This window comes from Erythrolamprus reginae, chromosome 10 (genome assembly GCF_031021105.1).
Source record: "Erythrolamprus reginae isolate rEryReg1 chromosome 10, rEryReg1.hap1, whole genome shotgun sequence".
Lineage (NCBI taxonomy): Eukaryota > Metazoa > Chordata > Lepidosauria > Squamata > Dipsadidae > Erythrolamprus > Erythrolamprus reginae.
In genome coordinates, this window is record NC_091959.1 from 17,654,177 (window position 1) to 17,672,262 (window position 18,086).

Consider the following 18,086-nt stretch of genomic DNA (forward strand, 5'->3'; position numbering starts at 1 on the left):
CCTCTTTGGAGCATGGGACATTTCTAATTTCAAGGGGTCGTGAAGCAGAAGAAAAAGGCTCAAGGGGAAGAGGGAAGCGATCGTGAAGTGGTGAGGGAAGAGTGACCTGGAACACGATGAGCAAAGTTCCCACGTTTGATGTGCTTGCTCAGCTTCCAGACTGTGGGCCTGATTGAAACAAAGTTAAGACCTGTGTCTGGGTTGCTGCCTTTCGTGTGTGTGCAAATCCATGCTTCTTTTAGGCCAGGGGGTCCCCAAACTTGACAACTTTTAAGACTTGTGGACTTCAACTCCCAGAATTCTTCAACTCCCAGAATTCTGGGAGTTGAAGTCCACAAGTCTTAAAGTTGCCAATTCTCTTCTGGAAGTGAATTCCATAAACCAACGACCCTCTGGGTGAAGAAATATTTCCCTTGATTTGTCCTCACTTTTTTACCGAGGAGCTTTATGGAGGGCCCCCTTGTCCTAGGATTGTGTAATTTTTCTCTATCCACCTTTTCTATCCCATGCATGATTTTATACACTTCAATCAAGTCACCCCTTAAACGCCGTCTTTCAAGGTTGAAGAGACCAAGGCTTTGCAACCTGGTTTCATAAGGAAGGGGCTCCATTTCCTTGATCATTCTTGTGGCCCTTTTATGCACTTTTTCCAGTTCCGCAAATATGAATGGTTTTATCTCTAAAATAATTTTTATTAAATTTAATATGAATGGTTTTAATATCTTAATTCCCCATTTGTGGTGGTGTTAAATTTTGGGATATATCTATATTGGTCTGTTTGTCTGTCTCTCTCTCTCTCTCTGTCTGTCTGTCAATCTATCTACTGCATCTATCTATCTATCTATCTATCTATCTACCTACCTACCTACCTACCTACCTATCTTTCTACCTACCTATTCCCTTCTTTTTTAAGGAAGAGATTGCTGGGAGGAGGGACCCCAAAACCTGCCAGATACATGAAAGAAGATAGGGGAAACGTTTAGAAAAAAGGCTTCCTGGCTGTGGTTAAACAGTAACCACACTGCCTGTTGGAGGTCTGGTTTTTAATCACCCCACAAGCCGTTTTCATTTCTGCAGTAAAATTGCTTGTGGTTCTATTTAATTTGTTTCTGCAGGAACCAGCTTTGGTGAAGCTCTCTCAGGAGCTGCCGGGCCTTTTAGCACAGCACGCTCAGGCTGTCAATGAGAAACGATTTCCTACATGGGGGAAATTCCTCCAAACGTTTGTGAGTCAAGGTAAATAAGACTGCTACATTCCTGCTAAGTGCTATCAGGGATAATTATATGGCCAGCACTTTGTTCTCATTCATTGGGGATATTTCTCCACTTCTACCCTCTTTCCTTCCCTCGGTTACAGTTTTTAATCTTTTTAAGAATGAAATACAGGACTCACCCTCTGGGATATTCCCACCTCCCTCACTTCTGTAAAGTTACCTCCATAGTTAAATTGGGGTGAGAAAACAGGTGATATAAATGGCACAATACTATTTGAAGAGGCTGTCCCTGGTTTCTGGTGGTATTTGTGGCTGGGAAAATGCCCAAGGCACAGACATCACAGCACAAAGGAGCAGTTGTGAAAATGGATGTAAGTTTCCTTTGTGTTTTATGTTTCTTTCTTTACGGACAAACTTCGGCTACTTGGAATTGGTGAGGAACACGAGTGATAAAGACCACCAAATCTTCATCTTTCAACAGTTATGTTCACCACCTCCTTCTCTGCCCTCTGGAGACCGCATGAGACATTTTCAAACAGTTTTGCAGTCCTCGTGTTTAAGAATTAGAAGCTACATATATCAATAACCACCTACCTACCTACCTACCTACCTACATACATACATACATACTGTATTTTTTGAAGTATAAGACACATCTTTTCCTCCCTAAAAGAGACTAAAAATGTGGGTGCTTCTTATACTCTGAATGTAGCTTTTTTCAAACCCTTTTTTTTCAGCCCTAACTAGGTGCTAACAATCTCCCCAGCTCTTACCTTGCAGGCTCTTTCATTGTTACTCTCTGCGAAGAATGTTTTCCAAGCCCTAAGACTTTGCAGGGTTTTTTTTCATTGTTTTACTTGCTCTGAATGTTTCTTTCCAGCCCTAACTAGGTGCTAACAATCTCCCCAGCTCTTACCTTGCAGGCTCTTTCATTGTTACTCTCTGCGAAGAATGTTTTCCAAGCCCTAAGACTTTGCAGGGGTTTTTTTCATTGTTTTACTTGCTCTGAATGTTTCTTTCCAGCCCTAACAAGGTGCTAACGATATTCCCAGCTCTTACTGGCTTATTTAAGGTGCTAACGATATTCCCAGCTCTTACTGGCTTATTTATTAACTGGACTTATATGACGCCCCTCTCCATGGACTCAGGGCAGCTTGCAAGCTCTTTCATTGTTACTCTCTCCAAATAAAGTATTTTTAAAGCCCTAACCAGGATATAAAATAATGTGCTGAAACTGACCAGATTAAGAACACTAGGCAGATGAATATCTGATAGGCAGATTTCCTCCCCCATTTTCCTTTAAGGTGCATCTTATACTCCATTGTGTCTTATACTTCGAAAAATACGGTGCACACATACATACAGTACATGTTCTGCTGGCGTGTCCCAACTGCCCGTAATTACAGGGTAATTAGTCCAAAAAGACACACACCACATGATAGAAGGAAAACCAAAAGTTTTTATCTACAGAAAAGCAGAAAAACTCCCTTTTTAAATGTCAAAGGGATTTTCTGATACACACAAGGCACAGGTTAAATGCAATCCAATTTCTCACCCAGTAACTGGGAAATTGAGTCCAATTCCAAAGTCCAGAAAGTCCACACACAGTCTTGAACAGGGAAACAGCAAAACCACGATCTTGACGAAATTATGAATCAGATAAACTTCCACGAGGCTAAACCAGCACGCTGCTCTTTTTATCTGTAGCATTAATTACAGCAGCCCCACCCAATCACAGGTGGCCTCACTTATCTCCTGTAATAATCCTTCAGTTGTTCTCTCCTATGCATCACTCTACGCATGCGTGGGTTCGTCATAAGTTCTTGTTCAGAATCCAGAGATGATAAGGATGATTGATCTCCTCCTAGGCTGTCTGCCAAACTCCCCTCTTTCCTGCCACTCATGCTTCCTTCGTCAGAGGAGCCTTTGTCAGGAGATTCTATCGGGAGCAAAACAGGCCTGTGGCATGTGGATGTTTCCCCCACATCCACCTCCAAATTCCTTCGGGCAGGAGCTGGGCCAGAGCGAACCACAACAAATACATATGCATATATACAGCAAATACCTCTTCCCTTCTTGGAGATCCCAAATGGGTTTGTTCTAGCTTGTCTTTCTAATGTTCTTCTGATGATTTTTCTTGTATAGAGAAAATTAGAACCCTCCAACATTGGCTATGTAACAGTAAATATGACTTTCAGATTCAGTCAGAAAATGGTTACGGTTCCTTACAACTCTGCGAGGAGAATTTTGGGCCGGCAGGGTTTAAGTTATCAACACATAATGTCCTTTACCTACCTACCTACCACCATTGGATGCTGTTTCCTCACTTTGCTCCTTCCCCATCCTTCTGCTCTGAAAGAGAAAGCTACAATACAGGCACAGTGGTTAGTCCTTAGGTGAAAACTGTGGGAACATTTGGAGTTGGTTTTCACCAGCCTGTACCAATATATCTATATATATAAAAGCTAAAACCACTCACATATTAATCATGAAATCTCCAGAACCTTAAAGCCTACAAACTTGAAATTTGCCAAGTATGTTCCCCTTGGCTTCTAGGTGCTTGCTAAAGGATTTTTCAAAATGACCATCAGAGCATGTGTATTTCTTACATTATTATTAACAAGCTCTGATGCTAAGGAGTTCTACTCCTTCCTCCCCACCTGAAAAGAAATCTGATCCAAATGCAAAACATAAGCAGAGGAGTTTCAGTTTTGCTTTTGCTTTCACAGCAGCAAACAGCTTTACCACAGAACAGTTGAGCTAAGCCACGCACAGACTCCTTCCTGTCTCCTTCTTGCTCACACAGCAAAGTCTGCTTGAGTTTCCAAACATCCCTCAACTCTCTCACATACTAACAGGATGCTAGCCAGATCAATACCAATCCTCAGTTCAGACGAATCTGTTGCTTCTACTGTAACATCAGTGAAAGGAAAAAGAGGCAAAAATGCAGGAAGAGGTTCACAGATGTGATTAGGAAAACACAAGTGAGGGAAGCTGCCTATTTCTCCCATGGCTAGTTCTATGTGGCATGCTCCAGAGTTAGTTCACCTGACAGCCTGGTCATCCTCCAGCCAAAGAATGGAATGTTGGAATGTTGTTTACATCCTGATCAATTCATCTGAGGGACAAATTGAAAGTCTATAATATGCAAATAGTGTCTTCATCTATAACAGAAACTTAGCTTGCCGTCTCTAACAAAATAACGAAACTGTATGCCCCTTTTTAACTTCTCATTAATTTTCAAGCTTTGTGTCAATTTATCAAGCCCCATCACATAGTTTTGTAGCGAAGCACAGGTATTTAGTTAGTATCCAGTAAAGCTATTCTTTGAGAAATCTTCCTGCCTCAGAGTTACGTTATGGGTGTATTGCTTGGAACCCTAACATAGGATACTTTTCCCCATTCAGGGGAAATAAGAAGCCCTTCCATTTCCCTACACCAGGGGTAGGCAAAGTGGACTCTTCTGTGACTTGTGACTTCAACTCCCAGAATTCCTGAGCCAATCGTGCTAGCTTAGGAATTCTGGGAGTTGAAGTCCACATGTCATAGAAGAGCCAACTTTGCCTACCCCTGTTCTACACCAGGAAATGCATTTATTTAAAGTTTAGATTTCTAAGACTACCAACTCAGCCATAATGGGGTTTCTCTTCTCAGTGTCACTGGCGTACAGCCTATACCCAATTCTCCTGCTAATATCACCACAGCCAGCAAAGATACTGCAGCTTACAAGCCCAGGCAAAGTCAGAACCAATGTTTGCATTTAACCAGGAGCAGCTTCTACAATAAGTGATGGAATTAAACTTATTTACTTTTGGAAACTCTGCTATGGTGCTAAGGCTGTAATAACTGTATTAAAAATAAAGCTTTTGCTCCATTGGCAGAGGGTTCGTTTGTAGAGCGTGCAGTTAGTTGGCATGATGGTGCTCTCGTTTCTCCGCGCAGGTGGAGTCATAGAAGCCTTCCCACCTTCCGATAGCATCACCAGCCTCACCGTGGACATGCTGATTGAGCCCACTGGGGAGCTCACGATGGTTTCCTGCGGAGACCAGTTCCACGCCGAAGGTCCCTTGCGGTCTTCGGGAACTACCTTTCCTCAGTCTTCCGTTGAACCCAAGCTCCTTAATCTGCTGTGTTTCAAAATCGGGGAGGCCTGCAGATCCAGAGAAGTGGTGGGATACTTTTCTATCGACTTTGTGACTTTCATCCACCCGCAATCTTTGAAGCAGCAGGTGAGCCATAAAGGTAAAACTTCATTCTTGGGGTCAAGTGGGTGGAGGAGTGGGGGCTTTGCAGCGAAGTGTTTTCTTTCATTAATCCTGCCCCCTAATTAACTCTGGATGCTCAGAAATATGTGCTGTAGAAAATGTGGAATAAATGCTCATCCTTTTTACCTTGTAGGTTCAGGGACTTTTTTCTACTTTGTTTACATTTCTGCAAGGGTGACTACGAAATCTGCATTTGTCATTTAACCATCGGTGTTCTGTTCCTTGACATCAAGGGGAAAGTATTAAAAACTGATCGGTAGATTTTGGGTGAAATATATGTGCTTTCAACCAGCAGAATAAATCAACCGAAGGGAACGGAGGTTTTCAAGAAAAGACTAGACATCCATTTTTCAGAGTGGGATCCGGTTTTCTGCCTTGGGCAGGAGATTGGACTAGAAGACCTCCAAGGTCTCTTCCAGCCCTGTGATTTTGTGAATGACCCCCGTATATATGTCAGTCTGCCTTCAGAGTCTCTCCTCTGCGCCTATCCAAATTATTATTTATTTTGGGGGGGAATGAAAATATTTGGGAATAAAACTGTTCTGTCGGGCTCTCTGGTAAACTTCTCCCAAAAATTCACAGGGACAAATTTCAGACACACACACGTTTGAAAATTCAAAACAATGTTCTTTATAATGAAAAGTCACTTAAACTAAGCCCTCTTTTGGTATAGCAAAGAGCACTCATCTCCAAACAAACTGGTAATTTGTACAAGTCCCTTATCAGTTCTGAGATACAGTACTTAGCTTGCAGCTGTGAGGCAATTCACAGTCCTTCTTCTTTCACAAAGTGAAACACACTTTGCTCTGGTTTAGTTTCAAAGCGGGGAAAAATCAGCAGACAAAAGGTCAAAGCCAGCAAGGCAGGCACTAAACACAAGGATCAGATAAACCTCCACAATGGCCAAACCCACAGGCTGCTATTTATAGCAGCCTCACTAATTACCACAGCCCCACCCAACCACAGGTGGCCTCATTTTCTTTGATAATAATCTCTCAGTTGTTGCTGCCTATGCATCGCTCTCCGCATGCGTGGCTGTATCATTAACTCTTGTTCTGAATCCAAGGAGGAGCTAGATAATTGATCTCCTTCTGAGCTGTCTGCCACATTCTCCTCCTCCCTGTCACTCATGTCTTCTTGGTCAGAGGAGCCTTCATCATCAGATTCCACTGGAGACAAGACAGGCCTGCAGCATGTGGATTTCTCCCCCACATCCACAGTCCTTGGGGCAGGAGCTGGGCCAGAGCTAACCACAACAAAAACAAAGCAAGGTTTGTTTTGATTTGGGAGTAAAAACTTCCATTTTATGCTGTCTGAGGACCAGTTGTGTTACATTTAACTTCGTGCTGCCAAGATGCCCAGCTCAATAGATGTTTGGTCTTTTTCTCTTCCCTGGTGTAATTTCTTCCCCCGAAGGGCCCAAGAGCAAAGTCTTCACCCTTTTACCTCCAGTGATACATTTCTTTCCATCCTTTCATCATCCACATAGGGCCATTTTCTTCTTTTTTCCCAGGGGTTCTACCTTGCAATTTCCTATGTTTCCCAGTTTGTGCCACAACTTTAGCATTACTTAAGCCGAGTTTCCCTCCCCCCCGCCCAACTTAATTAGATATAGAGGCAATTAATGATGCCATCTGTCTTGTTGCGTGTGAGAGAGATTACACCAAAGATTGTGCTTCTGAAAGCATTATTTTTTTGGCAAACTAGAAATCCTATTAGACTTGTTCAAACACTCTCACACTAATTTCCCATTTTAGATCAGTAGCTCAAAGGCTGAAATAAATTCCCCAGAACTATTGTACACTCAGGCATCCTTCAGGAATGATCTTTTACTGAAAATAACCAATGATCTATGTTATTTCGCTAAACCTAAAAATTAAATATATCGTTGAACATCTGTTGCCACTATAGTGAAAGAGTACTTAAATATCCCCAAAACCCAGAGATTGTGAAATGATACGAATCTTTTGAAAATCCCCGAAATTTCTGCAATACAGAAAGGGACAGGTTTTTGCTGGTAGCGTTTAGATCAAAGATAATCCTGCAATTTTAGGGGTAGATGAAATATGGTGTTTAGGAGCTGCAATCATTTGAGATAACACCAGCAAAGGAATTCAGAGGAAATCTCAGAGTAAAGAAATTCACTTTCCTGTCCTGCTCCAGAAACCATTGATCAGGCACATGGCACCGGACCAGACTATCTCAGGGATCGCCTTCTGCTGCATGAATCCCAGCAACCAGTTAGGTCCCACAGAGTGGGTCTTCTCCGGGTCCCGTCAACTAAACAATGTCGCTTGGCGGGACCCAGGGGAAGAGCCTTCTCTGTGGCGGCCCCGACCCTCTGGAACCAACTCCCCCAAGAGATTAGAATTGCTCCCACCCTTCTTGCCTTTCGTAAGCTTCTTAAAACCCACCTCTGCCGCCAGGCATGGGGAAATTGAGATACTCTTTCCCCCTAGGCCTTTACAATTTTATGCACGGTATGTCTGTATCTATGTTTGGTTTTACAATAGGGGTTTTTAACTGTTTATATTGGATTGCCATATGCTGTTTACTACTGTTGTTAGCCGCCCCGAGTCTACGGAGAGGGGTGGCATACAAATCCAATAAAATCAAATCAATCAAAATCAAATTAGAGTTATAGTGGGAGAATTCATGCTGCCATCTCAGTGACTCCTGCACACAAGCCTGGCTATGGTTTGCTCTTTGACTTTCAGTGGCATAATAAAAAAATTCTTTTGTCAATTGCTAAGACTGGGCCATGCAGGAATAATTTCCTTTCCTGTTAACCAAGCTCCCAGCAAGATTTTGGAAGTCCCTGTGACTGCACCCGCTTCAGCACTCAGGAGCTGCTCATGGAGGAGTTAAATGTTCAGAATCACAGAGTTGGAAGGGACTTTGAAGGTCTTCTAGTCCAGGGGTAGGCAAAGTTGGCTCTTCTATGACTTGTGGACTTCAGCTCCCAGAATTCCTGAGCCGATCATGCTAGCTCAGGAATTCTGGGAGTTGAAGTCCACATGTCATAGACGGGCCAACTTTGCCTACCCCTGTTGTAGTCCAACCCTCTGCTTGTACAGACCACTGATGGCGAACCTTTTTTGTCGCTGTCTGCCAGAAGTACTTGCGCACACATGGGCCAGCACTCCTGCGTGCCAGAACCCTTATTGCAATGTGTGACTACCTGTACATGCGTGCGTGCGCACACCTGCGCATATCCCCATGCATTAATGCGCCACACACTGTACACAAATCCTGTACCGCACGTGGACACGTCTACTGCACATATGCGCCCCACACCCCATTTTTGGATCAACGTTTCCCGACGTGAATGGTCTGCCTTTGCAGAGGGAGTGGCGGCTCCTCCTCCTCCCAGCCTTGCACTCCAGGTAGCAGCCAGCCAGCGAGCCAGTAGGACCGCGGAGGAGCGAGCCACCCAGCCTTCTGCTGCTGCCGTGCCACCTTTGGACCAGTGCTTCGCTTTGGGCATAAGCAGGCCCAGCCCAGCCCATGCGGTGTGCTCAGCTGGCTCCCAATCCCACCGACCGGCCATTGCCATCGCTAGTCTTCGCCCACGCAGGCACACCAGAAACCAGGCGACCAAGTGGCTAATGCGCATGCATGTGCTGGAAACATGAAAATTATCTTCCTGCAGCATGCATGCACAATGGGTGACTGGCCCACTGGTGTACAATAAAACCAGTCGGCCGGTGCACCAGAACCCAAAAGAGCAATGGGCAATGGCTCCACGTGCCTGGAGAGATGGCTCTGTTCACCATCAATGGCCCTAAACCATTGGTGACAAATGGCAGTCCAGTCTCTTCTTAAAAGCCTCCAGTGATGGAGCACCCACAACGTCTTTCCACTGATTACCATACTTTTCAGACTATAAGACACACCAAGTGTATAACACACATCAAGATTTCAAAGAGGTAAGGGGGAAAAAATGTTTCTTCTTCCCAGCCCCAGAAGCACTGCAAGCCTCCCAAAAGCCTCTGTGGGCCCTGTTTTTTGCAAAAATTGGCCAATGTTTTACAAAAACGGGGGTGTTTTTTCCTTCCCCCGGTCCCCAGGAGCACTCTGCAGGCTTCCCAATCCCTCTGTGCACTTCATTTTTTGCAAAAAACAGACATGTTTTTCACCCGTTTTTTGTAAAAAGGGTGTGGGCCAAGGGTTTAGGAGGGTTGCAGAGAGCTCCTGGGGGTTGGGGGAAGGAAAAAAATCCAGTTTTCCATCCTTTTCCCCCCCAAAATGGGGACATTTTTCCCTCCCCCCAGCCCCCTCTTTGCAGGCCTCCCAAGCCCCCTGCCCACCCCATTTTTCCAAAAAACAGGGCTATTTTTTGCAAAAATGAGGTATGGTTACAAGGATTCAGGAGGCCAAAAATGGCTGCATTCAGTGTATAACACACATCAATATTTCCACCATCTTTTCTGTGTAATTTTTAAAAACTTTTCTCCACCTTAAAAGCATACATACATAACAATACATATACAGTACCTTCAATGAATAATATGTCGTGAAATTCCGTATATAAAATTAGCAAAATATCCTAAATCATATTTTAAATCACTAATTATTCAGTCTGTCTAAGAAAAAGCAAACTGAAAGAAAACTTTATATATAAAAAGCTGAAATATAATTTCAATAACTAATTTTAATCTAAAAAGCAACAGAACTTTTTAGCTCTAAGCAATTTTTTCCTTTTTCAATTATAATAATTATAATATAATTATATATAATTATAATAATCATTTTCTTAAATCTTAAATTCCATTTCAAACCTATTCTAGTTTACATTTAAGTATGTCACATGTTTAACTAATGATCCCTCCTTTTCTCTTTTTATCAACCGAGTTCTCTCAATCATATTTCTCATTCCTTTCCTCTCTTTTACATTAAATTTACATTAACTATTTTATCCATTTTTATTTTCAATCCACTCATAAAATTTTCTCCCAATTTTATAAAACTGAGCTTTATCCTTAATTTTCATTTTATTTATCTATTCATTTCTGCACAGTCCATAATCTTCCTTAGTACTTCTCTTTTCACTGGTATTCTATTCAGCTTACAATTTTTTGCATACTCAGTTCTGCCAGCAGACACCATGTGAACAATTAAATATATTTCTTTATTATTTTTTTCTGGCAATATGCCTAATAATAATATTTCAAGTTTTAAATCAATACTTTGTTTTAATATCTTCTCGATCCATTTTTTGGACCTCTGACCAATATCTTTTCGGTTCAATGCATGTCTATCATATATGATAACCCTCTTTGGGTAGGGGAGGTGCATCTTATACGGTGGTACCTCTACCTAAAACACCTCTACTTACAAACTTTTCTAGATAAGAACCAGGTGTTCAAGATTTTTTTTGATAACCATTTTCCACTTACAAACCTGAGCCACTGAAATTGTAACCAGAAAAGGCAGGGAGAAGCCTCTGTGGGGCCTCTGTATGAATCTCCTGGGAGGAAACAGGAATCTCCTGGCAGGAAAAGGCTGGGAGAAGACTCTGTGGGGCCTATCTAGGAATCTCCTGGGAGGAAACAGGGCCGGAAAAGGTGGGGAGAAGACTCCGTGGGGCCTCTGTATGAATCTCCTGGGAGGAAACAGGAATCTCCTGGCAGGAAAAGGCTGGGAGAAGACTCTGTGGGGCCTATCTAGGAATCTCCTGGGAGGAAACAGGGCCTGAAAAGGCAGGGAGAAGCCTCCATTGGGCCTCTCAAGGAATCTCCTGGGAAGAAACAGGGCCTTCACCCTCCCTGTGGTTTCCCCAATCACACGCATTATTTGTTTTTACATTGATTCCTATGGGGAAAATTGCTTCTTCTTACAAACTTTTCTACTTAAGAACCTGGCCATGGAACGAATTAAGTTCGTAAGTAGAGGTACCACTGTACTCTGAAAATTACAGTAATTGTTCTGTCAGGAAATTTCTCCTTAGTTCTAAGTTGCTTCTCTCCTTGATTAGTTTCCACCGTTGCTTCTTCTTCTGCCCTGAGATGCTTTGGGGGAAAGGATGACACCCCCCCTTCTTTGTGGCAACCCGTGAGATATCGGAACACTGCTATCATGTCATCCATAATTCTTCTTTATGTTAAAACATACACAATTCCTGCAACCGTTCTTCATATGTTTTAGCCCTAATCTTTGTTCTATGCAATAATTGGGTACCTGGGGAAAGAGATGCTTGAATTATATGTTTCAGATTATGCAAGGGCGGTTTGTAGTGTGATATCTTGAGTTAGCTCTGGTTTGTACAACATTTGTATTGTAGCCATGGTTCTGAAAGAAAGAAGACAGACCAAAATTACAATTGGAAATAATAGATCAATGAAATATGTTTTCAGTAATTGTTAACAGCAACTCAATTCATATTCAGTAAGCCCATTACTACAAATGTGGCCTACTTATCACATTGCTTCGAGTAACATGGCTGTTTCTGTCTCCTTAGTTATTTCAACACAGTACAATCTAGTTTTGTCTCTAAGGGAACATAGAAACATAGAAGACTGACGGCAGAAAAAGACCTCATGGTCCATCTAGTCTGCCCTTATACTATTTCCTGTATTTTATCTTACAATGGATATATGATTATCCCAGGCATGTTTAAATTCAGTTACTGTGGATTTACCAACCCCGTCTGCTGGAAGTTTGTTCCAAGCATCTACTACTCTTTCAGTGAAATAATATTTTCTCATGTTGCTTTTGATCTTTCCCCCAACTAACTTCAGATTGTGTCCCCTTGTTCTTGTGTTCACTTTCCTATTAAAAACACTTCCCTCCTGAACCTTATTTAACCCTTTAATATATTTAAATGTTTCGATCATGTCCCCCCTTTTCCTTCTGTCCTCCAGACTATACAGATTGAGTTCATTAAGCCTTTCCTGATACGTTTTATGCTTAAGACCTTCCACCATTCTTATAGATTTTATGAACTGACTATCCTCTCAGACAATAACAGAACTGATTGACAGTGAGGAGCAAGACTTAAGTGAACAGTTTGAAGAACTGTTGGCTGACAATGTAATCGGGCCAAAGCGAAACTGCTCAATTCGGAGCAGCAACAAATCAGTTTTTGGAAACCACAACCAAACATCAGAACTATCAGAAGCAGCTCATATAATAACTGTAAAAACTGTACATCCAATTATCTGATAAATTGTGGGGGAGGCAGAATATGAAGGTTCGGTTGTGACTACCAGGCAAAACTTAAAAGGAACAAAAATTATGTCCAACGGGTGTGATAAAATGGTAAGATTTCTATTGTGGTTTGGGGTCTCCAGAGAGCATCCTGGCTTCTTCAGACATGAACTTCTGGGTCTGGGGGATGCCCAAGGAAGCTTCTGAGGAAGACCATTCATTTCCCCATGGCAGTATTGTCTCCAATCCCAAAACTTCATTTGTGACTTCTGCTGGCTTGATTCTTGGCCACGTGAAGGACTAGGATGGGAAGCTAGAGGGCAGCAGTGCTAACGCCAATCAAATAAGGATGTTAAAGTAGGAAAACCACGGGTACCAATTCCCTCCGCCTCCCTTGAGTCTCTTCTCATTCAGAGATTGCACTGATATTGATTATTATTGCATGCTGAACCATGTTAATGAGTGTACCTTCCATACAAAGAATTTATTTTAGAAGGACAAATCCATCTTCCTTTCTGATCAGTATAAATTCTTTTTTTTTCCTGACGAGCATCAATGAAACATCTTTTAATGATGGATTAAATTCTAAATATATATTAAGCAAGAATGTTTGAGAGCAAATCTGTTTTCTAAACACCTTCTCTGTTCTTTTTTGGCTGGGAAAAATAGTTATCCATTTTTCCCTGACATGACTTTAATACCTTCTTCAATCTGTTATTTCACTGATTAACTGTTAGACAGTTCGTGTAGGATTTTTTTTTTAATTAGTTCAGCAAACAGTTTTAGAAATGACCCAGCTAGCCTGTTGAAAGGGATATGTAATTGGCTAAGGGAAGCGGAGTAGGTACATGAAGACTTTTCTCTCGTCACTGCAATGATTAAAGAAATCTGAAAGTTTTGATTCCCCAATGCAACCTTCATCATCACAAAGCAAAATGAATCAAATCAAACTCTCAAGCAGACACTGCACAAATTAGTTTGAGAAAGGGACCGGGGGCCCTTTATCTGACTGAGTTTCTGCCTGTCAAGATCTGCATTTCCGAGCCTTTCTTTCGTTAGCTCTTTGTTTTTTCCCCACAAACGTTGTTAAAAGCAGAAGTTGGAATTATAAACAAACATTGCAAGGCAGGTTATTGGTGAGACAATACGTTTTGTAAAACATGTAATCCTCCATTAGACCTCAAACTATCCTGGGTGATTTTATAGATTGGGGGAATGAAACCGTTTCCAGGGTCATCTCTGCCAAGCGCTCAGTAACGGGCAGCCAAAATATTTACTGCCACACTGTGGGTGTGGCTTATTTTGTGGGTGTGGCTTAATGGTCATGTGATTGGGTAGGGGTGGCTTGCCGGCCCTGTGACCAGGTTGGAGTGTCTTGAACGATCATCATCGTTCAAGTGAACTGTTAAGACGTCGACTTACAACCTTGTCAGTTGTAAGTGTCACTCACTGGGGTGACAATTTGCTTTGCGTTTCCTGCACCCTCCTCCCTGTCTCAGGCTGGGTAGTTAGGCGAATGGGTGTTGCCAGGAGCATAAATGCTGCCAGTGCCGTTTCCACACATGCCTTCTGCTTGCCGCTCAGGCGGGAGGTGGCCGCATGAGGCTGGAGGGGAGCCGGGCAGGAGAGAGGGAAGCTCATCCAAGGCCAGGAAGGAGGAAAGAGGAAAAAAGCAAGGAGCGGAGACGCAGCAGCAGCAGGGGAAAAAAGGAGAGCCGAGCTGAGACCAGTAATCCAGGAAGTGGCAGCCGCCAATCAGCTGGAGCTGCGCACACATCTTCATTTCCTCCAGTGGAACTGCGTTCCACCCCGTCCTGCCTGCTGCCCACCCCTGCAAGCGCTGCTTTAAGACTGAAGCTGATCAAGAGTTCTGGAGAGCATTGTAGGAGGCACTCTTCCATTGAGGCTTTCGGGGAATCTACTAAGGAGGAAACTGGTCCTTGCAATGACCTTTAAGAAGGGGCTTTGGCATTCACAGATCTCAAAGAAGAAAATGCAGCTCGCCTCTCCTGCGTGCGCGCACATCCCAATAAGATTTTGCTTCTGTGCATGCGCGGAAATTGCTGAAATCTCACACGCCCGCATGTCCCCTTGTGAGATTTTTCTTCTTGTGCATGCACAGAAGCAAAATCTTGCTGGCACATGCGCGGGTGCATGCAGGAGAAGCAAAGCTGCACGTGGGCATTGCACCAGTGGCAGTACTGGCAACTCGTGCCTGGTTCAGACCGGTTCTATAAAACCAGTAGTAACTTGGCAGCCTGGGTGGCTGGAATCAGCAGTGACGCAGGCCTGCCACGCCTTCAAGCTGGTTCTCTTGGTGACACCAGAGGCACCGCCATATTGTTTTTAGCTTTTGCTCATGTGCAGAAGCTTTGTTTTAGCACTGTGCATGCATGTGAGAAGTGCACCTGCACCGCTTGTCCCTGAGTGAACCGGCAGGGAAGAAAACCAGAACCCACCACTGGAGTGTTCCTATCTCGCCTCATCCCACGCCTTCTGAGCATCTCCTCCAGGTCTCAAGAATTGTCCAACCACCTGGCCGGACCAGCCCTGCTTTCAAAATGTTTCACAATCAGGAGGTCATTTTGCCCCTAAAGGTGCTTTTTTTTCAACTGGCAACAGGACTTCCTTGGTTTTTCCTTGAAGACGTTTCACTTCTCATCCAAGAAGCTTCTTCAGTTCAGTTCAACCTTCATTATGCTCTAAATGTAGTTCATAAACTAATCTGCCACAATGTCCTACCTGTCAATGAATACTTCATCTTCAACTGCAGTAATACACGAGCACACCATAGATTCAAACTCAATATAAACCGCTCTAAACTCGACTGCGGAAAATACGACTTTAGCAATAGAGTGATCAATGCCTGGAATGCACTACCTGACTCTGTGGTTTCTTCCCCAAACCACCAAAAGCTTCAACCTTAGACCATCTACATTGACCTCATCCCATTCCTGAGAGGTCTGCAAGGGGTGTGCATAAGCTCACCATTATGCCCACCATCCCTGTCTTATGTCCTGTTCTCCTAATTTACCTGTACTTTGTTTGTTTATACCTATGCCTACCATCTTGTACATGTTTTGGATGGATGGATGGATGGATGGATGGATGGATGGATGGAAGGAAGGAAGGAAGGAAGGAAGGAAGGAAGGAAGGATGGATGGATAGATGGATAAATGCCTGTAGATAGATGGATGGATGGATGGATAAATGGATGGATGGATAGAAAGATAGAGATAGATAGATAGATAGATAGATAGATAGATAGATAGATAGATAGATAGATAGATAGAAAGATAGATAGAAAGATAGATAGAAAGAAAGAAAGATAGATAGAAAGATAGATAGATAGATAGATAGATAGATAGATAGATAGATAGATAGAAAGAAAGATAGATAGATAGATAGATAGATAGATAGATAGATAGATAGAAAGAAAGATAGATAGATAGATAGAAAGATAGAAAGATAGAAAGAGATAGATAGACAGATAGATAGACAGACAGACAGACAGACAGACAGACAGACAGACAGACAGACAGACAGATAGATAGATAGATCAAATGGCTTCGGCCTGACAGGGCTTCTGCCCTCCCCAAATACTTAGATCACCAGCAGCGCATTGCTACTTGTGTTCTCAGTGGCCCAACTTCTCCAGAAAAGGCCTCTGCGTTTGAATGCTTGGCTGCAGTCCTTCAGGATCTGTCTCTCCTCCATGGGGGGCCTTTCATAGCAATAGTGGATCTCTCCCGGACAGAGAGGCCTCAACAGACAACCGCAGTTGGGACCAGAACATCCTTTGCTAAACAGGATGGTTGTTGAGTGAGTGGTGGTCAATTTTTATGACCTTTTTGTTGCCGCTGTTAATTGGGTCTCGAGGGAATCACAATGTTGTGAAACAAATCCAGCTTTCCCCATCAACATTGCTTATCAAACGCTGGCTAGGAAAGTCTTATCACAGCAGTCACAAATTACATGCTGGTTACCATGATAAATTTTATCATTTGACCGTGGGGATTATTATTATTATTATTTATTAGATTTGTGTGCCGCCCCCTCTGAAGACTCGGGGCGGCTCACAACAGTAATAAAACAGTATAACAATGGGACAAATCTAATAATAAAAATATATAAAACCCCCAATCATTAAAAACCATACAGCACATACACACCAAACATGAAATATTTATTATTAGATTCTATATAAAAAGCCTGGGGGAGATGTCTTAGTTCCCCCATGCCTTGCGATATAGGTGGGTCTTGAGTAACTTGTGAAAGACAAGGAGGGTGGGGGCTGTTCTAATCTGCGGGGGGAGTTGATTCCAGAGGGCCGGGGCCGCCACAGAGAAGGCTCTTCCCCTGGGGCCCGCCAAACAACATTGTTTGGTCAACAGGACCCAGAGAAGGCCAACTCTGTGGGACCTTATTGGCCGCTGGGATTCGTGCAGTAGAAGGCAGTTCCGGAGGTATTCTGGTCCAATGCCATGTAGGGCTTTAAAGGTCATTACCAACGCTTTGAATTGTGACCGGAAACTGATCGGCAGCCAGTGTAGAAACGTGGGCAAATCTAGGAAGCCCCACAATAGCTCTCGCGGCCACATTCTGCACGGTATTGCGACAGTTGTTATGTGTGAGGATTTTCAGTGCCGTTGTAACTTTGAACAGTCACTAAATGAACGCTTGTAAGTCCAGGACTTCCTGTAATATACAGTGCTCCCAAAAAAAAAATAAAGGGAACACTCAAAGAACACATCCTAGATCTGAATAAATTAAATATTCTTAACACTTTGTTCTGTACAAAGTTGAATGTGCTGACAACATGTGAAATTGATTGTCAATCAGTGTTTGCTTCCTGAGTGGACAGTTTGATTTCACACAAGTTTGATTTACTTGGGAGTTATATTGTGTTGTTTAAGTGTTCCCTTTATTTTTTTGAGCAGTATATTTTGGCTCGATCGGGGTCTCCAACCTTAGAATCTCTAAGCTTGGAGGACTTCAATTCCCAGAATTTGAGGAGACCTCTGGGCTAGATATGTTTGGTAAATCAAAGTATCTCACCAACTGCCACTAGATGGCAGCCAAATCAGGTAACTGTAATCCCAGCTAAAATGTTCAGTCCCATTGTGAATTTTAAGCATCCTAAAGACCGCTCTCTTTTGGGAACCGGTTTGCATGAATATTTTACTAATTGGCGTTTTTACTGAATAATCTAGCCTTTTCTTTTCAAAAGTAACTCCTGCACACGCAAAAAAGTAGGTGCACTTTCTGTAAAAAAAATTTAGAAGTCAGTATTGGAGGCAGAAAAACAATTAAATGGAATGAAGAAAAACGATAATTTAGCAACTGTTTAAGAATTTATGCTTCCCAGCCCTCCTCAAATTTTAAAGCTGAAACATTTAGGTGCCTCCTATAAGGAATGATGCCCTAACTGTGGCTTTATTCACTCTGAACTTTTATA

At 42.8% G+C, this 18,086-nt stretch overlaps 1 protein-coding gene across 4 annotated transcripts in view; it reads left to right on the forward strand.

Moving 5' to 3' along the window:
- IQCH (IQ motif containing H) overlaps positions 1–18,086 on the forward strand; it is a 127,186-nt gene that overhangs the window by 79,552 nt on the left and 29,548 nt on the right. For all 4 annotated transcript variants that reach the window (XM_070763357.1, XM_070763356.1, XM_070763358.1 and 1 more), the window contains 2 exons: positions 1,116–1,236; positions 5,157–5,443. In XM_070763357.1, the coding sequence (XP_070619458.1) occupies positions 1,116–1,236; positions 5,157–5,443 (408 nt within the window). The remainder of the gene's footprint in view (positions 1–1,115; positions 1,237–5,156; positions 5,444–18,086) is intronic.